General features: G+C 47.4%; 1 protein-coding gene and 1 long non-coding RNA gene across 3 annotated transcripts in view; both read right to left on the bottom strand.

Moving 5' to 3' along the window:
- LOC112690769 overlaps positions 1–3,428 on the bottom strand; it is an 8,425-nt gene extending 4,997 nt beyond the window's left edge. Inside the window, exon 1 of one of the 2 annotated variants that reach the window (XR_003149248.1) lies at positions 3,323–3,428. This is a non-coding gene — a long non-coding RNA (uncharacterized LOC112690769). Of the gene's footprint in view, positions 1–43; positions 887–3,322 lie in introns of those variants that run through there. The other variant, XR_003149247.1, reaches the window with a different exon arrangement.
- A 13,668-nt stretch (positions 3,429–17,096) lies between these two features.
- LOC112690704 (silk gland factor 3-like) lies at positions 17,097–20,833 on the bottom strand. Its single transcript, XM_025564772.1, has one exon. It carries the CDS (start codon positions 20,168–20,170, stop codon positions 18,833–18,835), a length of 1,338 nt encoding a protein of 445 aa, XP_025420557.1. The 5' UTR covers positions 20,171–20,833; the 3' UTR covers positions 17,097–18,832.
- Between the last annotated feature and the right edge of the window lie 33 nt (positions 20,834–20,866).

The following is a 20,866-nucleotide window of genomic DNA, read 5'->3' as shown; positions in this document are numbered from 1 at the left end:
TCCGCGGATAACGAGGGATTACTGTATATGTCTGTAAGATTACCATTAGCTGCAACCTGTAAGTGTACGAACACTAGCAATGCAATTCGAGTCGAAATTCTCGTTTTTGTACTCGCTGCAAAGAGTCCCGTACAGCGTCTCCCCCGCGAAAATCGAATTACATTTGCCCGCACTCCGCGGACCGTCGGTCGGAATTGAAATCCTTAATTTTTCATACCGTCCTATAGCACGAGGGGATGCAGGGAAACGAAGTCCATCCGCGACGCGCCCGCGTAAACGCACAACGTTATAACACGCATCGCCCGCATTTCAAAACGTTTTATTTCTTACTGATGCATCCACACGGATCGCGTGGTTTCGATCGTTCGGACGAGCACCGCCTACTCATATGGTACGTACACGTACAGTGATTTATCACGTTATGATGTTGCGGTATCCCGTCCACGACAACGTACTACCAGTACGTTATCATACGCAACATATCGTGCGAAACCCACGCGTAACACGTACGTATCGGCTTTTCAACGGGAACACCGAACGTGCCGCGATGATGTGCGCTACGCGCGCGTCGACGACCCGAATATGACGCGAAAACCGTCGCGAACGAATCGCAAACGAAACCGGAACGGTACACAACGCCTGTTTGTTGTCTAATGAAAAGTCGAGTCGGGCGAGACTGAAGCCGATCGGCGGAGTGGTCGACTCAATTTCGCGGGCGGACCGATGAACCGTCTCCCCTAGTGTTCCGTGTGGACGAACAAAACGAATCGGATATCGCTGCACGTCGGCGTTACGGCCGCCGGTCGGCGGTCAACGCGCGAACATTTGAAAACAGTAAAACAGACGCCTAATACGTGGGTGCTTCGCGAGCGCCGGTTACAGTCTTCGGGAGGTTCCGCCCGGTCTTTTACTCTGTAGATCTCGTGACCTGTCACAATACGATCGCGCCGTGACCTCCCCTACCTCGCCCCCCCCCCCCCCCCCGACCACTACCGATAACCGAATCAGAACCGCAGCGATACTGTACCATCATCATCAGTCGGAGCAGCGTGTGCGCGTTAGTGAACGCGCGCTGTTGCACGACCAGCAGACGGCGACCCGGTCGAAACTGGTTTCCAATAATATATAATTTATAATAAGAAAAAAGAAAAAAAAACATCTCGGATATCATACACGAGCGGTAAACGTCCCACGATTTTTGGAAAGCACAACTAGTTCAGTAGGTCGCGGCGTAAGTCGGCGCGCGCGCACCGCGTACACGATATCACACCGCACCGGTGTTACGCACGAGGTCAGAACGGTGATGAGTTTTTCGCGCACCGAATCGTCCGCGACCGTTGTACGCAACGACGTGGCGGACGAAAAAAAAAACGTCGTCAAAACTACACGCTCGATTCGTGTTTGCGCATCGCGTGTGGATGACGCAATACTGTTTTATATTAATGTTGTTTCGAATCGACCTCTTCCGACGGTTCGGTTCGTTTAAAAGTACAATCGATTGAAGTGATCACCGCACACCTCAAGCCAAGAGTAGGTACGAACCGGGTCATCTTGTGTCCTTTAAATTTCACGGACCTCGCATCCGCCCCGATTATCTTCGATGTCCACCGCACGCACAGAAACGATAACGGGCGACCGGGACGGACGAAACCGATGCGAGATCGGAAAAAATTACGAATCGCGAATAAAAGTCGTGAACCACCGCTATCCCGCGTTCAAACAATCGCCGCCCCGTGTGTAAATCGTGTTCGTATTGATTGCGTACGCCGCGCCGCGCGCGTTGCAGCCGGATCGTTTATCGCGTAGACGTACACCGCGTAATCGTTTGCGGAAAAGAAGACGGCTGAAAACTGCTTTCGCTAATAAAGTGGACAATATTTCTCTGCCACGTGTATAATTTAAAAGAATAATAATAATAATAATAATAACAACAACAACCCGTACCGTAATATTATAACGAAAAGGCACACAAACTGTTTTCTTTTAACCGTAGCAATTTAGTTTCTCCCCTTGTAATTTTCCATTTCTATATTTTCATTTATTTATTTTTTCTTTTTTTATTCCATATACCCTGGAATAAATTAAACCGAACGTGTGCTCTCGCGAGCGGCGGCAAGGTTCCATGCATATTATATATGTGTATAGGTGTGCGTATAGGGGTATTTTTTTTTCATTTTAAAGACTTCGGGGAATTGTACAACACGCCGGCTTGTGCCCCGCGACTTACGTGCACGGCGGTAGCGGAGTAAAATTATTATTGTCGTAATGATTTTACAACGCCCAGACGTCGGGACCGCCGCGAAAATTATCGCCGAGCATTTATCTCGGCAAACGGCGCACAACTCGTTTGTCGGATCTCTCTCTCTCTCTCTCTCTCTCTCTCTATCTCTGTGTTTATATATATAATTTATAATCGCAGACCCTCGTTGTCGTCGACCCCTTTTTCCCGAACGCATTTCGTTTCGTTTCATATTTTTTTTTTTTTTTCGCTACCGCCACCGTCCGGCCGTATGGACACGGGATAACACGTACGCGCGCACTTACCGTTTTTCGGGACGCCCACGGATTCGCGTTGTACTCGTCGCCGTCACCCCCGGGCCAAAAATTTAGAGCGATCCGTCTCGAATCGGGGAAAAAAAAAATCCGATTCCGCATTGTATCCGCCACTATTGTGTTATTTTACACGTCCGTCGGTTATTATTGCGTTTTATTATTATTATTGCTATTATATATATTTTTTTTTGTCGTTTACTCACGTGTGCGCGCGTGTGTACGCAGGGCGAAAACGAGAGTGCGCGCGCGCGTGCGTTAAGCCCCCATTGTTTGTGCGGGCCTTCGGACAGACCCTCCTCCTCCGTCCTCGTGGTCGTCGATCTCTTCCCGGTCCGCGGCGCCCTTTGAACGCGTCACGTCCCCCGGTGGAAACAAAAAAAAATAAAAATAAAAATAAAGTAAAAATATATAAAAACGAAACAAAAACCGAATCAAACGAGAACGAATAACGCAGTTTCCGAGGGACGGGTGGCGGTGGACACCAGCGAAAAGCTCTCGGCGGAGTACGTTCACGTGGAAACGTACGAAACAGGTACCCGCGCGCGGGTTTTGTGGGAAGACTAGGTATACACATACGCCGTACACTCGCGCGATCACAATGGACCAAGAGAGCCGTTCCCCGTTTATTTTTATTTTTGTCTTCTTATTTAATAGCTACTTTCTAGCGCATACAAACATTTTTGTCGAACGGTCTCTCTCGGCGCGCCGGACACAAACCGTCTCATCGTTTAGAAAAAAAATAAAATAAAAATAATAACGTGACATATACCAAAGGTAAAAGAATCCAGTCGAGAATGGGCGACGGAGAATCCGTGGTGTGTGCACATCACTCCACCGCGCCGCCGCCGGTAGTTACCGGCACCGCGACCGTTTCCACTTACCCGCAGCATCGCGTCCCACGGCCGCGTACGTACGCATACGCGTTTAGTGTTTAGTGTCCGCGGTGGGTTACGTGCACACGACGGATACGACGACGACTACTACTACTATTACTACCGCGACGGGTTTGAAAAACTAAGCCCGGCCGCCGCCTCGGCTATTCAATAATGAACGCGCGCGCGCACTCGCACTCTCCTCCGGAGAGGACACGCAGGTACATATTTACATATGAAAAAACCGAACGCGTACCGCGTGTGTACGAGCTCAATGAACCTTGCGCGAGTGACACCCCGGACAATAATATCGTGTACGTGCACGTGCGCGCGCGTCCGTGTGTACGACGTACGACAATAACGCGAGAACTGTGTCCGGTGTTCGTCACCGGGGGGGTTGGTGTCGGAGGTCAGTCGAAACGTTCGGACGGGGAGCGTAGGCGTGACAATGGGACAGCGCGAACGCTGAAATAGGTTTTCCGGCGGCGTTGCGCCGTCCGCCGGTGAAACGGATCGCCGACGGATACCGAAACGTCTTGGACGTAAAATCACGTTCGGGAATCTTTTTGAAATCTTAATGTCGCATCGATTCTCTATGATTTACTGGCATACAAGACCTTTCAGATCGACTACAAAAGTGTCTCGATATGAACGGCGGTCATGTCGAAAAATAGTGTACAATACGACCGTGTAGACAGTATATTAATAAAACACTTTTTCGATTTATCGAGACCTTACTTTTGGGACGAGCCTCGTATTACCTACGGGCCACCCCGTTAACGGTTCGAGACGGTACCCGTTTACACGCGCAATCGTCTCGTGAATTTATATCATCTTTGACATTAGATCTGCAAACGATGCTCGTACAAAGTCGTTATCGCTCGTAGTACTACTCAAGTCGATCGCATATTTTCCGTCGAAACTTATTCGGAGCTGTACGCGCGACGCACATTTTGTCCCTGCTCTAACTCACCTATATATATATATATATATGTATATATAAGTATATTATGTACTCACTATAACAATATACAGTCCGTCAAAAGTTTTACATTTGAATAATTCCGTCGGACTTGTTACCGCTGCGGGGACGGTCCGAGAACGGTTTATCGACGGAAGCCGTAAACTTTCAAACGGAACCCTTTTTTCCGTCACGGAATTCGCAAACGGGACAATAAGTTTAGCGAACCCATTGGCGTACCGGACAGCGACAATATAACATATACATATATATATATATATATATATATATATATACGAGATACGCGTGAAAGAGACAATTCGATATGCGAAATGCCTCGTAAGTCGCGTTCTCGGCAATTGCGGACTTCAACTACGGCTTGCATAAATACATTTAGCTCGTTCGATGCACAAGTTACGCGGTATTAGATCGGTACGTGACGGTTTTGTCGAAAAAAAACCCCAGGACCGGCCGACCGAGTCCCGAAAGCGGCAAAAAAAACTATCGCGTTTTCGACAGCACTTTTTCACGACGAGTCCCGCGCGTTTCGCGTCCCGTCGATGGTAATCCGTCGCAGAGAAATTTAACGCTCGGCCACCTCTCGGTCCGAAACTGCGCAACGCCGGAAACTTCTTTTTTGATTCGAAACCGTTTTAGAACGGGTAAATCGTAAGAACTGCCCTGTAAATATCGGTAGTCCTCGGGTCGAGCTTCAAGAGTGCCGCGGGACTTGAGCGCGTTAATCGATGGTCGTTGTTTTAATTTTTTTTTTCGCGGTACGATAAGCACACGGAGCTTACGTATGCTGTATCGTGTACCATAAACAAGGGCGTTTAACACTCGCCACACACACATGTTGTCGTGCCGAGGGAACGTGTACACACACACACACACACACACACACATTTCGGACCTTGTGCACACACGGCCGTGTCGCAGTGTTTAACGATAGGCGTAAATTTTCAACGGCGTTACAAGGCGCGCGCCAGCGTGTACGAACGGGACCTCCCATAAAAATAAATACATATACACACGCATACAGCGTGCGCATAATGTACACCCATGTTGTGCTTCCACGTAGGTCCGATGCACTCGTGTTCGATATCGACAAGCGGTACGCTCCGAGAGTTGTTTATACGGGATCGAAATAAATTGCGAGCATGCGTTTTTTTTACCCATAGGTGCAAACGGATTAGCGGTGACTCGTCGCGGCTTTCGGTTCGTTAAAAAAAAAAAAATAAAGAAAAAAAAAAAAGAGTTAATCTAAACGTAAGATGATGTATCATCGACCAACATCCGTGTGTGTACGCAGCGCTCGCGATGCATTGAAATAGATTCCGTTTTCTGCACTGTATAAAACACGGATTTTCTAGAGAGAAAGGGAGATAGAGAGAGAGAGAGAGAGAGAGAGAGAGAGAGATGGAAAACGAATTGTAAACCGTTTCGTCACCTGGTGACGACGCTAACCATGGCTGCGGAGGCGGCAGAGGCGACGCGTTGACCTCAGGTGGCTACCGGTGTTCTATTTTACACGGCAGATATGTACGATAATAATATAGCGAATTCACGACACGTATTTCTACGAGAGACCGATGGTGCGCGTGCGCGCGCGCGCTATTGTTCATACGCGTACACGTATACGCTCATAATATTCAACGCAACAGGTATCCACGAATTCCACATTCTGCAGCGTCCCCATATCACGAGACTCTCGAGGAAACACATTCGTATACATTTGGCTCCGCCGGTAGCAGCGAGTGTGTCGCCGTACGTGTACGGTACGTTTGATTTCGGGTCTCTATATTTCGGATTTTTGTGCTCCCTCTCTCTGCACGGTACTCTTTTTCGGCGGACCGAGTTATGGTCGAGACATGACCGTAACAATGGGACGCGAACGTTCGGCAGCGGTCCGCACGCGCACACACGCGCGCACCACGCAACCGACACAATGATTCGAAAATCAGCTGCCGTCGCGGACAGGGAGTACCTCGCGCGCGCGCCCGCGATAAAGGAGGAAAAAAAAAAACACATAAACGTATACCTCTACGTGTACACCGAGCCCGTATTATAAAAGCGTTTGTACGATCCAAAGTCCTCCGCGTCTACCACTGCATTATTCCCCGGCCCTCCCTCACTCGCCCTTTCGCTACCCCCGTGGTCGCGCGCGGACGACACACGGTTTTTATTTAATTTTTATTTTTTATCTTTTTCCAGGGTAGCCCTTCTCGTAGCGCAACATGTGCGTCCGCGTACAGTCGGTGGAGTCCGTCGGAGGCACACCGCACGTAATGTGTACCTATTCAAAAAAAAAAAAAAAAAAACTGGTTTCCAATAAACGACTATACGCGTTTTCACGCAGACACGTCGGCAATAAACTTTTCACCTTTTATAATATACTTACCCTGCTCCTCTCGTACGGTACACTTATACATGTATACATATTCGTATTGTAATGCACGTGGTATATCGTTTACACGCACACGCACACACACACACACACGATAAATGTCCATATACTCCTACGTCCGGGCGCGCGCGCGTTCACAAACGCGCCGACGACGGACATAAATTTGTAACTTTACACACATGCACGACGCCGAGATTTATTTCGTTCATATAAACATATTGCTATACGCAGAGGATATTTGTAAATAGAGGTATTTACCGTTCACATAACCGCAGCCGCGTCGAACGCGAAGTTCCATTATGTGCGATCGAATACATCATAGATAAACCGGGACCGTGGGCGCGGTGACCGCGTAAGATTTGGAATCGGTTTTTTTTTTTTTTTTTGTTCTTCAGCATTTGGCACTGTTATACATATTACCTGGGTATTAACCGTTCGGTTATGTGAATGTATAATTTAATACGACGCGATCACGCGAGTCGTATGCGTACGTCGTAATATACATAAATATATTAAACATGCGGTGGTAAATAATCGCCGGTCGGCGGAAACGTTCACAATCATTATTGTACACTATTTTTCCCGCGGAGAACAAAAACATTTTTCGGATACCTTGCACGGGCGCGCGATCGCCCTCGTATCTGTCGGGCAAACCAGTTTACATGATAATATTTAGAGGAGAGACATAATTGTGCGCGCGGCACCGATCCCGAATAACAGAAATACGTTTATATTATTATTATTAAAATACTTTGGTCGTTGCGTAACGCCGCGAACGGTCGGATTATTTCCAATTTTTCTTCAACTCACAAACACACAGGCATACGACTACAAAAGGATTATTAAGCATAATAATAGTTGTGCAGTAACTACTCGTCTCGTTCGGGCAACGTTTTCACGACTTCATATCACTTTTTACGCTGCCCTGATGCCGCAAATCTAACTGTAAACGATATCGTTGTTACACGCATTGATAAAAAAAAAACTCGAGAACCAACCAATCGGTCTTAAACGACTTCGTCTTACCGATTCCGACGGACGTTGTTGTGGCTCGAGTCTCCATTTCACTCGGGATTAGAACCGTAACTAGTACGCCGAAAATATTCAAAAACTCCATCCTCCTCAACTCTGCTAGCTCTCTACCAATCCGTTAAAAAATAAAAACAGATTCAATGACCATGTTACTTCTAATGATCTCCGCATCCGTCTCACGGATATAAATATTCAACAAACCTAACCCCGTTTTACGGTCATTAAAACAGAACATTGTTCTGTTAACGCATGCGTTATCCCGTAAAAAAAAAAACATTCGAGTACACCAACCAGTAGAAGGTATCTGACCGATCGCGATCGTATGGACAACAGTAGAACGAGTCCGATCAGGACCAAGATCCAGGGCTTAGGTATCTTAAACCTAAGATGCCGAGACGGCAGGGGGAACGCGGAAGCCGTCGGCGGAGAAGACTATAGGGGAACAAAACCTAATTTCTTCGGGACTTCCTGCGGAGGGCCTCTGGTTAACAAGCGAAGCGCACGGAACTTGATTTTGCGACGGGAAAAAATGTTACGGTCTTGTAGGCCGAGGTAAGTTTTCCTCGCGGACTTCGGACGCGGAGAAATATCTTAAAGGGTACCTCCTACAGAGAACGAACCGGAATCAAGTGCGACAGATCCAAATGTACTCGAGGAGCCCGGGGCACGTGATCACTGGATGACACCTGTACGCGATACAGCGCGTCTCCATCGATCGCGTACTCAATTTTCTCACCGGCAGTGTATTTAAGACCGGTGCACGACGAACGTTCGGGTTTTTCGCGTTCATCCCCTCCGCCAGTGTTGACTGCTACGTGCACGTCCTAAGCGCTATCGAAAAGGATTCGTCGGACGTGCGTATCGGAACAACGGGGGTTGTTCGGAAAACGCGAGCATGGCTCGGACTCGAACCTTCGACTGTTCAAGAGCACCCCGCCCCATCATCGCCCGTTATCGGCGGACAACGGAACCCGTCAACGACGCAGGTTCCGTTCGGGACGTCTGAAAACCCCGTCCGGTAACGGAATCGTTTTCGCAGCGACACGTGCGCGCGTATCGCGAACGTAGCGCAGAACGTTACTCGGCCACGTGATAATCGTAACGTCCGCATTATATCGTACCACGATGTCGTTTCGACGTCAAATAATAAGCACGTAGATGCGCGCACGAACCTGCGGACGAACGGGTAAGAAAAAAAAAAAAAAAAAATGTAAAATTAATAATGCTAATAACGAGCGTATTATGTTTTAGAACGTATTGTCCGTTTCCCTCTGCCCGCCTTTTCTTCGAGTGTCGACGGCGCGTTTTCACCGTCAACACCGCACGCGGTGTATCATTACGTTTATTGTACAGCCGTTTGCAGTGTGTACTTACGTGTTGCGGTGTTTTTCTCTCTTTTTTTTTCCGCTGCGCGCGTCGTTTTTCGCGCGCGCGCGCGCGCGCCCGTCGACAATTGGTTCGTCAGCGATCGGTGCACGCGCACATACGCCCAAACAATATACACGTACGTGCGCGCGTACCATTATGTACACACGGTGCGTATAGTCGCGCGCCGGTGCCATTTTAGCGCACTTGTTAATTATGATATTAAACAATGGACGTTTGCCATTGTTCGACCCGTTTCCACGTCCTCCGCTGCCGGTAAAAATTTTTATACGCATAATAATCGCGTGAAACGCGCGTGCATGATACGCCGTACGAGCACCGTCTGCGGTGTACACATTATTCCGCGTGCATATATACGTTACACGCGTACGGCGTTCAATTTTTTTTTTTTTTTTTTTAATACGTGTAAATTATAGTGCGACGACAACGTAGCGCTGAACAACGTGCACGGGCACGACACGCGACGAGCGGAAGACGCTCAGGCACGGCTGCGAGCGTTGGAAATGAATGTTGGAAACGCGCGGCACACGAATTTCTTTGCCACCGGCGTATTTTTCGCGACTTTTGACTTCCCCGTCCGTCGGCGACTTCTGCGGCGGTCCGAGCGCGTGACGCACGCCAGCTGAAATCAAATCACGCGTAAAGGAAGAAATCGCGTTCGGACACAAGCCAAATACGGCATTAGTATGAAAAAAAAAAAAAAAAAACACGGTACCTAATACGCGTACGCCCGGTGTTTCTGAATTGTCGTGTATCACGACCGCGGTACAAGTCGCAATCGCATTGCAAACGATAAATTGGCTGCCGAATAAAAATCGTCGCCCGAGCGCGTAAGGGTTGCGCTGCAGTGCGAGGCGCGTACACCGATTGTTTGCTTTCGTTTTTTACCCCCCGCGCGGGCTAATTAGGTCAGATCCGGTAATAGAATAATAATAATATTTGGACGTATGTAATTCCGTTGATTTATTCAAACGACCTTCACACTCGGTGTACGCGACTGAATAAATAAACAACGTTTTCGGAATACATTAAAAACAATGGGAGAAACGATAATATACATATATATATATATATACGCTATAATAATAACGATAATAATATTATTACTTCGTATTATTTTTCTTTCTTTGGCGTATTTTTTTTTTTTTTCGCCATTGTCGTCGTAATGTTCTTATTATTACTATTATATATTTATACATTATGTCTTCCGCTCTCCTAAAACCCGTTACCACCGTCGTCGCGGTGGTCGGTTTTTTTTATTTTTTTTTTTTTTTATTTACCATACAGTCGCATTTGTATACATAGGAGGTAACCCCCATACAGTGTACGTATAATACACTATCGTATACGCGTACTTACATACTTGTGCGTGTACGTGTACGTGTATGTGTGTGTGTGTGTGTGTGTGTGTGCGTGTACGTGTATCGCACCGTTGTGCGAGTGTGTCCGTTTATCGGACAGCACGCGAACTCTACGCGCAAACTCCCATTATTGCGAACTCACTCCGACGAACGCGATTTCGTGTCCCGAAACGATACCGGGTGGTAGAGACGAAATACCGCACCCCGGCACACACAGGTATTTTATACGTATATTTTACAATACAATACATGTGCGCAGCTATAAATGTGCATATACTGCGAGTGTACGTGGGCGTACGCGTGGCGGCTTCATTCCGAAAATCCACTGCCGACGGTGCCTGTACTGTTCACTTGTGCGCGCGAGTAGAAATAATAATAATAATATTTTGAGAGGGAAAAAAATAAAAATCTCGCACCCTCCTACTCCCGCCGCGGCGGTTCTCTTGCGGTGCTGCACATGTCTCTCGGAATTATATTATTATTATCATCATCTTAAATGTCTCCTCCTATCCTCGGAGGCAGGTGTATAGGTGCAGAGCACGGTAGATAGTAATCGCGACAAAGACCGTGTGCTTATAATAATAATAATAATAATAATAATAATAATGTACTGCAGAAAGAGCCGTTCCGGAGGCGGTGCACGAAGTGACGAAAAAAGCAAAAAAATAATCGAAAAAAAAAATTTACCGCACACCGCAACAAGTACGGGTTGACGCGCGTTATAGCACTAAATCGACGACGGCGAATTAATTTACGCTTTTCCTTTCCGGCGCATGTACCCGCACAGGAGTCGCGGATTCACCGCACCGCCGTGTTATTAACCCGTTACGAACCCGTACGTGGTTCTCGTTTTTTAATATAAATATACGTTTCTCTCTCTCTCTCTCTCTATGTGTCTACGGTACGTTACTATTACGTTTGATTGGCGTTCCAGGCAAAGCAAACATCGTTTTTCCGCGCGGGACGCGTTGCAGCTGTCCCTCGGTCGCGCGATCGCGTCGTGTGATCCGTGGACAATGTAATACTTATGTACGTATTATTTATATACACGCACGCACACGTCTCGGGCCTACCGACCGCACCCACGTCAATGTAATGTGTGTATAATCGGTCCCCGCGACCAACAAAAGACTTTCCCATCTCTGTGCGCGCCCGGTCCAGCACAATCCCTTCTGCGACCAGTTCTGATGTACGAGTTTACGTTTCGGTGGGTGCCGCAAGTACCGCGTACCGCGAGGGTACGCCCCCTCACACCAAAACCTACCGATTCACATCCAAGACAACATTTGTCTCTCTACTCGGTTCGAGATTTAGCAAAAACACAAAGCTATACGGAAAAAATGCGGTTTCGTTAGTCAAATTTTGATTTTCGACTTAACGTGAACATTCGGGACACCTTAGGCCGTGTCGCCCACGTCGACTGCGGAGGAACACAATAATGCACAACAATCACACCCCCGTGCCGCGCGCCGACCTTACACAACACCCAGCCGCGCACGATGTCATTTTCGTGTGTACAATACACCATTGTACTTCGCACCGGCGGGCAGATAAACGATGACGACTTGATCGGACGATACGGCCCGCGGTCGGTTTCAACCGCGAATCCATGAGATTTGATAAACGTTTCGTCGCGGATACCGAATGACTGCGAACGGTGGTCGGACGATTTTTCCCGTTCGATCTAGCGCTCATTACGTATACGTGTAGTATCGTCAAAGCAAGTAAAACCGTGCTTACCGCAATAATAATAACGTGGTCGTGAAAAAAAAAAAAAAGGAGTTTTTGTCGTTTCGACATCGAACAACATCGTACACTGCGTATCAACGGTTACGTACAATGACTTATTGTACAATTCGAGTGGCCGTCGCACGAACTCGCATTATTATTACGACGGAAATCTTTCGATTTGTTTTCCATAGATATTTTATCGCTGTTCATTATGTTTACAGGTGCTAATCGAGTGCTATCAGTAGACGCTTGCGATCGACGCTATACGGTGTACTCGTATTGTTTGCGGTGGTGCGTTTTTCGCAACGATACGCCCGTCCGATCGTTGCACTGGAAATGTTTTGCAGAACGCATGGCTCGATGCTCCGCAGATCTCGTGGGAGTGGGAGTGAACGCGCACAGTTTTAAACCGATAAAACAATTCGTCAACATTTTTTTCTTACCGAAGCATTCCGTTACGGTGCGCGCGTTGTTGTCCGTCCGTGAGAAGTTGTTGGATAATAGTTGGTGCGTCGGATAAAAATCGGATTATTTATCCAACTGCACAACGTTGTTTTCCCGTCGGGTTTCAAAACGTCAAATGTATGTCAAAAAAAAAAAAAAAAAAAGTAATAAGAATGTATTGAACGAGGATCGAGGACATTTTAAAGGATTTACAAAGCGTATACCTGCAGCGTGCGGACCTATACGTTGCACGTGTCTTGACACCGCAAGATATTATTTTAGGTTCGAACTACGTGTACGTCGTGTAACAACAACGGCAACGGTACGCGCGCGCATCATATTGTTGTGTTCGGGTAAAGACATGCGAGTGTCATATATACTGAACGTGGCACACGTGTGAAGATTATACACGCGTGTGTACGTAAAGTGGTAACGGTTCACACGTCTGCAGCCGATCCTTATCCTCGGACCGCGGTGTGATTGTCCACGCCGTTGCACCGCTCGTACGCACAACGTGTGGTTGTTATGCGCACCGCGAGAATCCTTTTCTTCCTTTGTTCGGCGACATGCGACCAGACGGCCAAAAGAACGGAGAGAACGATCGACCGCCGACCCGTCAAGCGAATGAGCCTACGATTTCCACCCGCGACGCACGTGCGCTAAAGGCACGACACGGCCCGAAAGACCCGATGGATCTCGCGTTGTTCAAAGCCCTGTAACGTGGTCGGGGGTGACCAGTTCACAAACAACGGCGCAATAAAGGTAATGCCGCACGTTCCCGAACGGAAAAGGTTACGCGAAATTTTTGGATTTCCGTCCTGCCAAGCACCCGATCTCAAACGCGTGTTCGTGGTCTGCAGCGCACGCTATCTTACACACACCCGTTGACATTTTTCAAAATCAATCGAAATCTTCGTCGCACACGTTTCTAACTCCAACGGGAAAATGTTACTCGCTGTACTTTCATTTCACTGCGCGAGACGCGTTGTAAAAGGTAACCGCACGCGATTCTAGGCCCTGATGTGACAATCCGGTGGCGTACGTAGGAATTATTAATTCACCGTGAGCCGATTCGCCATCGGCGTGTCAAAAGCTATATTTTTATTTATTTTTTTTTTTTTTTTTTTTTATCAGTCCGGGCGGTTTTATTTATTACACGAACGATGCGAATAAAGGTTGTGGAAATTTAGTTCTCAAACACATATCTATTATCACGCTGTATTATAATTTAAGCGTTTTTCAGCATTAGGGGGACTGAAAACTTTTGAGGAACGCACATTGAAACCTATTCATAATTTGAACATTATGTACTATGCATTACACCCCGTTGTTTTCGATAAAAAAAAATAAATATAATCGGTACACGATAACTGTCATGAACACAAGTTCTTACGATTCGTTGTTGATCACTCGAAAATGTTTTAAGTCGACATCGCGTTGTAACCGCACTGCCAAAGTGTGAACCCTGTACCTCGAAAACAACGTAGGGCCACGGTTGACGGTCATGTAACACAGAGTACGCGTACACGCAAAGCAATGCGCGTAATACGTTTCAGTCGGTTCTGTGATTCACCATTACGGGCCTGCCATTATATTTCGGCACCGAATCCGTCCGTACGTGTATTGTTACACGGTCGCCGCACGTCGACAGCGTTTAACGTTGCCGTTCAATCGATGTCCGCGATACGTGACAACACAATGTCCATCCGAAGCGATTCGCGCAGCACAATAAGAGGTCGTACAAGCGAGCGCGGTCCGCGGTTAATGGGTTTCGGACGTATCGCGAGACGCATCGGTTCAAAAGGGTTGTATAAATAATAATACGCGGCGGCGGCGGCGGAGATGTTTTGGTTTCGATTGCCGTGAGTGTTCGCAAAACGCCTTTTGTGTACGAGCGAAGAGAGAGAAAGAGATTGAACAACGTGCGCGTACACAACGAGCCTATTCTAATCCGCGATGCAGTTCTGTCCCTCTTATACAAGTATACATGTATATATAATAGGATCGATTGGAATCTTTGGCTTACGTCAAAACCCTATCGACGCTAAACGTGCACTCGCGCGCAGACAAATATATATATATATATATATATATGTGTGTGTGTATACGGCTTAGGAAATAAATGGGAAGCGCGTCAAGATATACGCGCGCCGCGGTGCAGCGACGACGATACGATCGACGGGCAATCGTCGTGCGAGGGGCACTTAAGATAATAATACATTTATACGTACGCGCGTACATAGGACCGCGTATCGATTTGGAAAACTCGAACCGCGTCCGTAGAAAATTCTGCCGCGCCAACCGTAATCGCTGTACGTGTACGGTCCGAAGAAGGTCTACGGGAATGAACGACAACGGTCAATATTCCGAGACCGTTTGGCGTTGAGCTCTTCGAGTTTAACAACTCGAAAAACTAAAAGATTTCGCTACGAAATAATTCGAAAAATAACTGTTGGTCGACGATATTAGTAAAAAAAAAAAAAAAAAAAAAAACGACAAGATGATGTGATCATCAGACATTTTCTTATTTCGACTGTTGTCCACGACACCCCGTACCCCTTCGATTGTGTTCCGCAACCGTCCGGGGACGTAAGCGAGCGTGTTCCGCGACACGCGGCTTTTCTACGGGCGTGGATGTACGCAAAACGCGTCGGGCGGTAAACGTTTCCGTACGAAGTTCTGTCCGTGGTCGCGAACGGACGGAAAAAAAAAACGGTTCGCCTGTTAGGCGACGGGGCGAAGAATACGCGCGAATCGCCGTAACCGTTACCGAGTATCCGTCGCCGCCTGGCCTGGGATCCGCTGCGATCGCGCCGCCGCTGCGCGCTTAAGGTAACGCGATGATCACTCGATTTTAACCCTTTTTTTTTTCTTCTTCTTCTCCTGTTCGCACACGGTCGAGTTGACCGGACGAACCGGACGGACGGCCGAAAACCTTCTGCTGCGTTTGCAAACACCGACAACGAGGGCACACACGTTGACCGTACGAACACGCAGGTACAGTTAATGGTTTGCGGTTCTCACGATGAACACACGTCCGCCGGTTTTGCTCGTCCGGACGGCTACGATGACGTTCGGTTGGAGAAAAAAACAGCGGACGAGAAGCCCGGGGACGAGAACCGGCGAGACCAATGTTTGACGGACGTACCGCTTGTTTTTCGTGGTTCGCTGCCGCCGTATGTACAGGATGGATCGTGTTGTGTCAATGGGGTAGCGCGCGAAACGCGTTCCATCATGCAAAAATTCTTACGGGTTTTTTTTCTGTTTTCAAATTTTTATTTCAAATCGTTTTTATATCCCATTTTATTTTTTATACAACACATATAAATTTAATAAATAAAAAAAAAAAAAAAAAAACATCAACAGATAATGTTTTTGACTTAATTCCTCAATTTTTATTTTTATTAATTTTTTTTTTTTTTTTTTTTTATTAAAAACATAATATTATATGAACAAACAAAAAAATTACACGTTCCAAAGGTGTATTTTATTATTTTCTCTATATATTTTGTGAATTATAATATTCAACTAACTACACAGTTTTATTTACACATCTATTTTCGTATTTACAAAAAAGATCTTGTACCTTAATTTACTTTTTCATATAATCGTATTTTCTTATTACCGGCTAAATGAATACAAGTATGCATATAGTTTGTATGTATTTAAATTATTTTCCCGTTATTTCCATCCTTTTTAAATAAATAATAATAATAATAATAATAATTGATTAACGGCTAATTGAGTGGTTTTCTTTTTTTTTTCTACTAGGAATAACAATATTGAAATGTATCAGTAAACTCGAAGGTTCATAATATTATTAAAACTAAAAATAAATCATTAAAAATAACAAAAAAAAAATAATAATAATAATAAAATAAAATAAAATAGTAATAATAATAAATTATAATTAAAAAAATGAGAAAAACAACACCTAGTGACTTATTTTATAAATTCGTTACAAAATACAAATGTGGAAATGTATATATAATGTATATACTTTCTATCATATTAATATAATTATGGGTGAAAAGCACTTTCGATGTGCCAACATTTCTGTGTCAGTATATTATTATGTGTACAACATACGAATACACACATACATATATATTATATATATATATTAGGTATATTTATTTATTATTTTTTGAGTTAAAATTTATTATTGTTTCCGAACGTGATGTATTTATATATATATATATATATATGTGTACTAGAAAAGACGGGTGGGTTGATTTATTCGGATGCTATTACGCGGACCGATAATATATTTAGAGGGTGATCGTAAAAATATGAAGAAAAAAAAGCGTCGTACACATACCGCGTGTATTCATACACTACCGACCGGGTTATTTTTTTCGGGGTAATTTTATTATTACCTTTTTTCATCCGTCACATAAATCACGAATAAGAATAAGAATAAGAAGAAGATGGGAAAAATGAACAAAAATTATGAATCGTTCGGAACGAACCGGTTTTTGGATGTTTCGTCGGGAGACCCCAGTAGAAGATAGACCGAGGAGATACCCACACACGCGCACACACACACAAACATACACGCTTACACTCACGGACATATACATACGCGAACAATAAACAAGTGTTTTCGAAAACGGGAGACGCGAAGGAACAAAAAATCCACGAAAACCCTTTTACGGAATGTTATTAATTATTTTTTCATTCCTGTGCTGCGGTGAAATGCGGCGGATCGTTTTATTACATAGGAGGGTTCGATCGTGGGGGTGTCGGCACGGGAAATGCCTCATCGGTGGTACAACCGAGTTCTTCCCGAAGAGCAATGCGTGCAAGGGGACCTCGAGTTTCGCGAAGAATTGCGTACGACGAAACACTGTCGGGCGAGAAAATGATAAAACATAATTTATGGGTAAAATTGTAAAAAAGTAAACGTTGTCAAGATCAAAAAGTAAATACAATTTTATGACTCGTGCTGATTTTCGTATTTTTGAGGATGTGCGTATATTATATTTAAAGGTGTTTTGTAATTTTAAAACAAAAAAATAACCAACAGTACCTGTATTCATAGCGGCGAAGTTATGTCCGGGGAAGAGAATTAAAAAAAAAAAAATTAATATAGCATATATATATATATATATATATCCTTAAATCACGTATCACAGTCGGTGTGCGATAGAAGAGGTGATATCCGCAGCCGGTCGGTCTGTCCGTCGCTTCGTCCTGCTCCGCGTGTGTCCTGCTCCGCGTGTGTCCCGCTCCACGTGTGTTCGACTCCGCGTATGTCCTGCTCGGTCCGCGAACACGTTCTGGTCCTCGTCGTCGGCGCGATGAAAACGATCTCCTCGTTCGGCGCTGCAGCTGACCGCCGACTCCGTCGTTCCGTTTTTTTTCTCTTCGGTCCGGCGCAACATTTTGTTCGCGTTCCGCTGCAACCGGTGTAATACAGTCTTTCGTCGTCCATCATCGTCGTCGTTACCGTTCGTTAAATATACATATATATTTGTTGATGTACACGTACACTTCATCAATCGTGGTCATCAAATTTTTTATTTTAATTATTATTATCATTATCACTATCGTATTACGTCGTACGCATCACAGCAGTACTGTACACATATATTTAATAACGATCAAAAGTTTGCGGAGAACATGTACACTTGTCTATCCGTAACGTAACATCATAATTTATAATAATCGTACGTTACGCAGCAGCCGTCGCACAACCGGACGAGTTCTTCTGTACACGCCGTCGTAATAATATATATATATATATTACATTATACGTATATGATCCGTTTTTTTTTTTTTTTTTTTGCATATTTATAATTACATATATATTTAATATTTATATTTAATATTTATATAGTCGAATTTGGTTTGAACGTAACGCTCACGCGCCCCAACGCCCATACGAACCATACGTATCATAGCGATTCGTATATTCGCATTAGATGGTGCGCGTACACGTTAATTCGTTTAAGTCGCCCTCAGCGAGACGTTGTTCGAAACAGTAAACAACAGTACTCTTCTACGTGCATTCCTGGTGCTGCTGCTGTTGCTGCATCTTGGCCAGGTGCCGTGAGTACTCAACGTCCCACTGGGCGAAACGTTAATGGGCCGCGAGGGACTGATGGTTGCCGATTGGCGAGAGCATGGGTGGGCTGTGCGAGTGCGAGTGCGGTCCCATGGGCGAGCCGTGCATCACGTGGTCCTGGTGATGGTAGGCCTGGTGCAGGCCACCGTGGCCCATCGGGCCTCCGCCGCCACCACCGCCGCCGACGGAGCCGTCCATCATGCCGTCCTGCGGGCCGCCCAGCGTGTTCGGCGGCGTCATGCGCTTCTCCTTTTGTCGCCGATTGCAGAACCACACGCGCACCACCTCTTTCTCCAGCTGCAGCGAGTCGGCCAGCGAGGTGATCTCCTGTGCGGACGGCTTGGGCTGCTTGTGGAAGTGCTGCTCTAGCGCCCCTTTGACCGACACCTCAATGCTAGTGCGTTTCTTGCGTTTGCGGCCCTGCGCCGCGATTTTGTCGATGCTGGTCGGCGACCCCGTCGTCGAGTCCGCCTCCTCCAGCCACTTCTGCAGCAGCGGCTTGAGCTTGCACATGTTCTTGAACGACAGCTGTAGCGCCTCGAACCGGCATATGGTGGTCTGCGAGAACACGTTGCCGTACAGCGTGCCCAGCGCCAGGCCCACGTCGGCCTGCGTGAAGCCCAGCTTGATGCGCCGTTGCTTGAACTGCTTGGCGAACGCCTCGAGGTCGTCGGACGTGGGCGCGTCCTCCTCGCCGCCGGGCGACTGCGGGTCGTGCTGCTGCGGGTACGACGGGCTGTGGTGCATCTGCACGGCCGGGTGCGTGTGGCCCAGCATGCCGTTCATCACGTGGTACGCGCCATGGTGGCCGAGCTGCGGCGATCCGGATCCGCTGCTGTTGTAGTGGCCGGCCGAGACGACGGGCGGCGGTGGCCCCGTGTGCCAGGACTGCGCGCCGCCGTTACCGCCGCCTCCGCCGCCACCGCCGCCACCGCCGCCGCCACCGCCGCCGCCACCACCACCGCCGGTCACGACTCGCATGTCCGGCGGCGGCTTGATGTCCAGTCCCTGGTGCGGATGGTGCGAGTGGTGCGGATGGTGGTGCATGCTCATGGACGCGGCCCACGGGTCCACCCAACTGGCCGCGGCCGACAGCGACACCGGCGACGGGGACGTAGGAACTTGATGGTGGTGATGGTGATGGTGATGGTGCTGGCCGGGCGGCATATACTTCAACTCGCCGCCGGCCGGGTGGTCTTGGCCGCGCGGCGACGGTGATGGCTGCTGGTACGGGCCGCCGCCGCCACCGCCGTTCGACTGGTTCACCACCGACATGCCGCCCATGCCGTCCAGGTCGCCGGGGCCCGGGCCGCCGCCGCCGCCGCCGCTGACCGGCAGGTACGTGGTGGCCATCACCCGCGCTTTCCAATCACATTCAACCGACGCGCCCCGAACACTGCGCGGGTAAATCGTTAAGTCCGTAATTGCGAACGATTTTCGAGCACCGGTTTAGAGAGGAAACGACGCACCACCGCGCGCGCGCACTCGGACGTATTACGGTAGACGGTCAGTGGTCGCGGCCGACGACCGCGGACGGTCGGTTCCGTGCGAGACTGTGCGGCCGCTGCAACGCGAATCGTTCTACGCGGACGTGTTGCGCTCGACGGCGGTGTGGACGCGGGACCCGTATCGCGACGCAACGGTTTTCGGTTTATCACAGCACGGCGCGAAAACGGGAGATAAAAATAAAAAATAAATTTTTAAAATAAATAAATTAAAATAGAATTCTATTCTTCGGATTACGTTGTTCGGTGAAAATATTTTCGACGCGGAACACTGAGAAACAATATGTATATCGACGGCTCTGGAGTAACAAAATAATATGTGTTTCGCGGTGCCGTCGCGCGGTCCGCAACGGGTGTTCGACAGCGGCGTACAAGGGGGAAAAAAAAATCACACAAGTCACACACACGCGCGTGAACCGTTCACATAGCGACCGGCGCGCAGTACGTACACGGACTGATCGGCGGCCGCGGTCCGCAGAGAGCGGCTGCCGCGCGAGGTGGTGTTCCCAGAGTGGTGCCCCCACTCTGCCCGCCCGGCGGTCCG

This window comes from Sipha flava, unplaced genomic scaffold (assembly GCF_003268045.1).
Source record: "Sipha flava isolate LNK unplaced genomic scaffold, YSA_version1 51_pilon_pilon, whole genome shotgun sequence".
In the NCBI taxonomy this organism is placed as follows: Eukaryota; Metazoa; Arthropoda; class Insecta; order Hemiptera; family Aphididae; genus Sipha; species Sipha flava.
The sequence above is the reverse complement of the archived record's forward strand: the minus strand, read 5'-3'. Positions and strand labels throughout refer to the sequence as shown.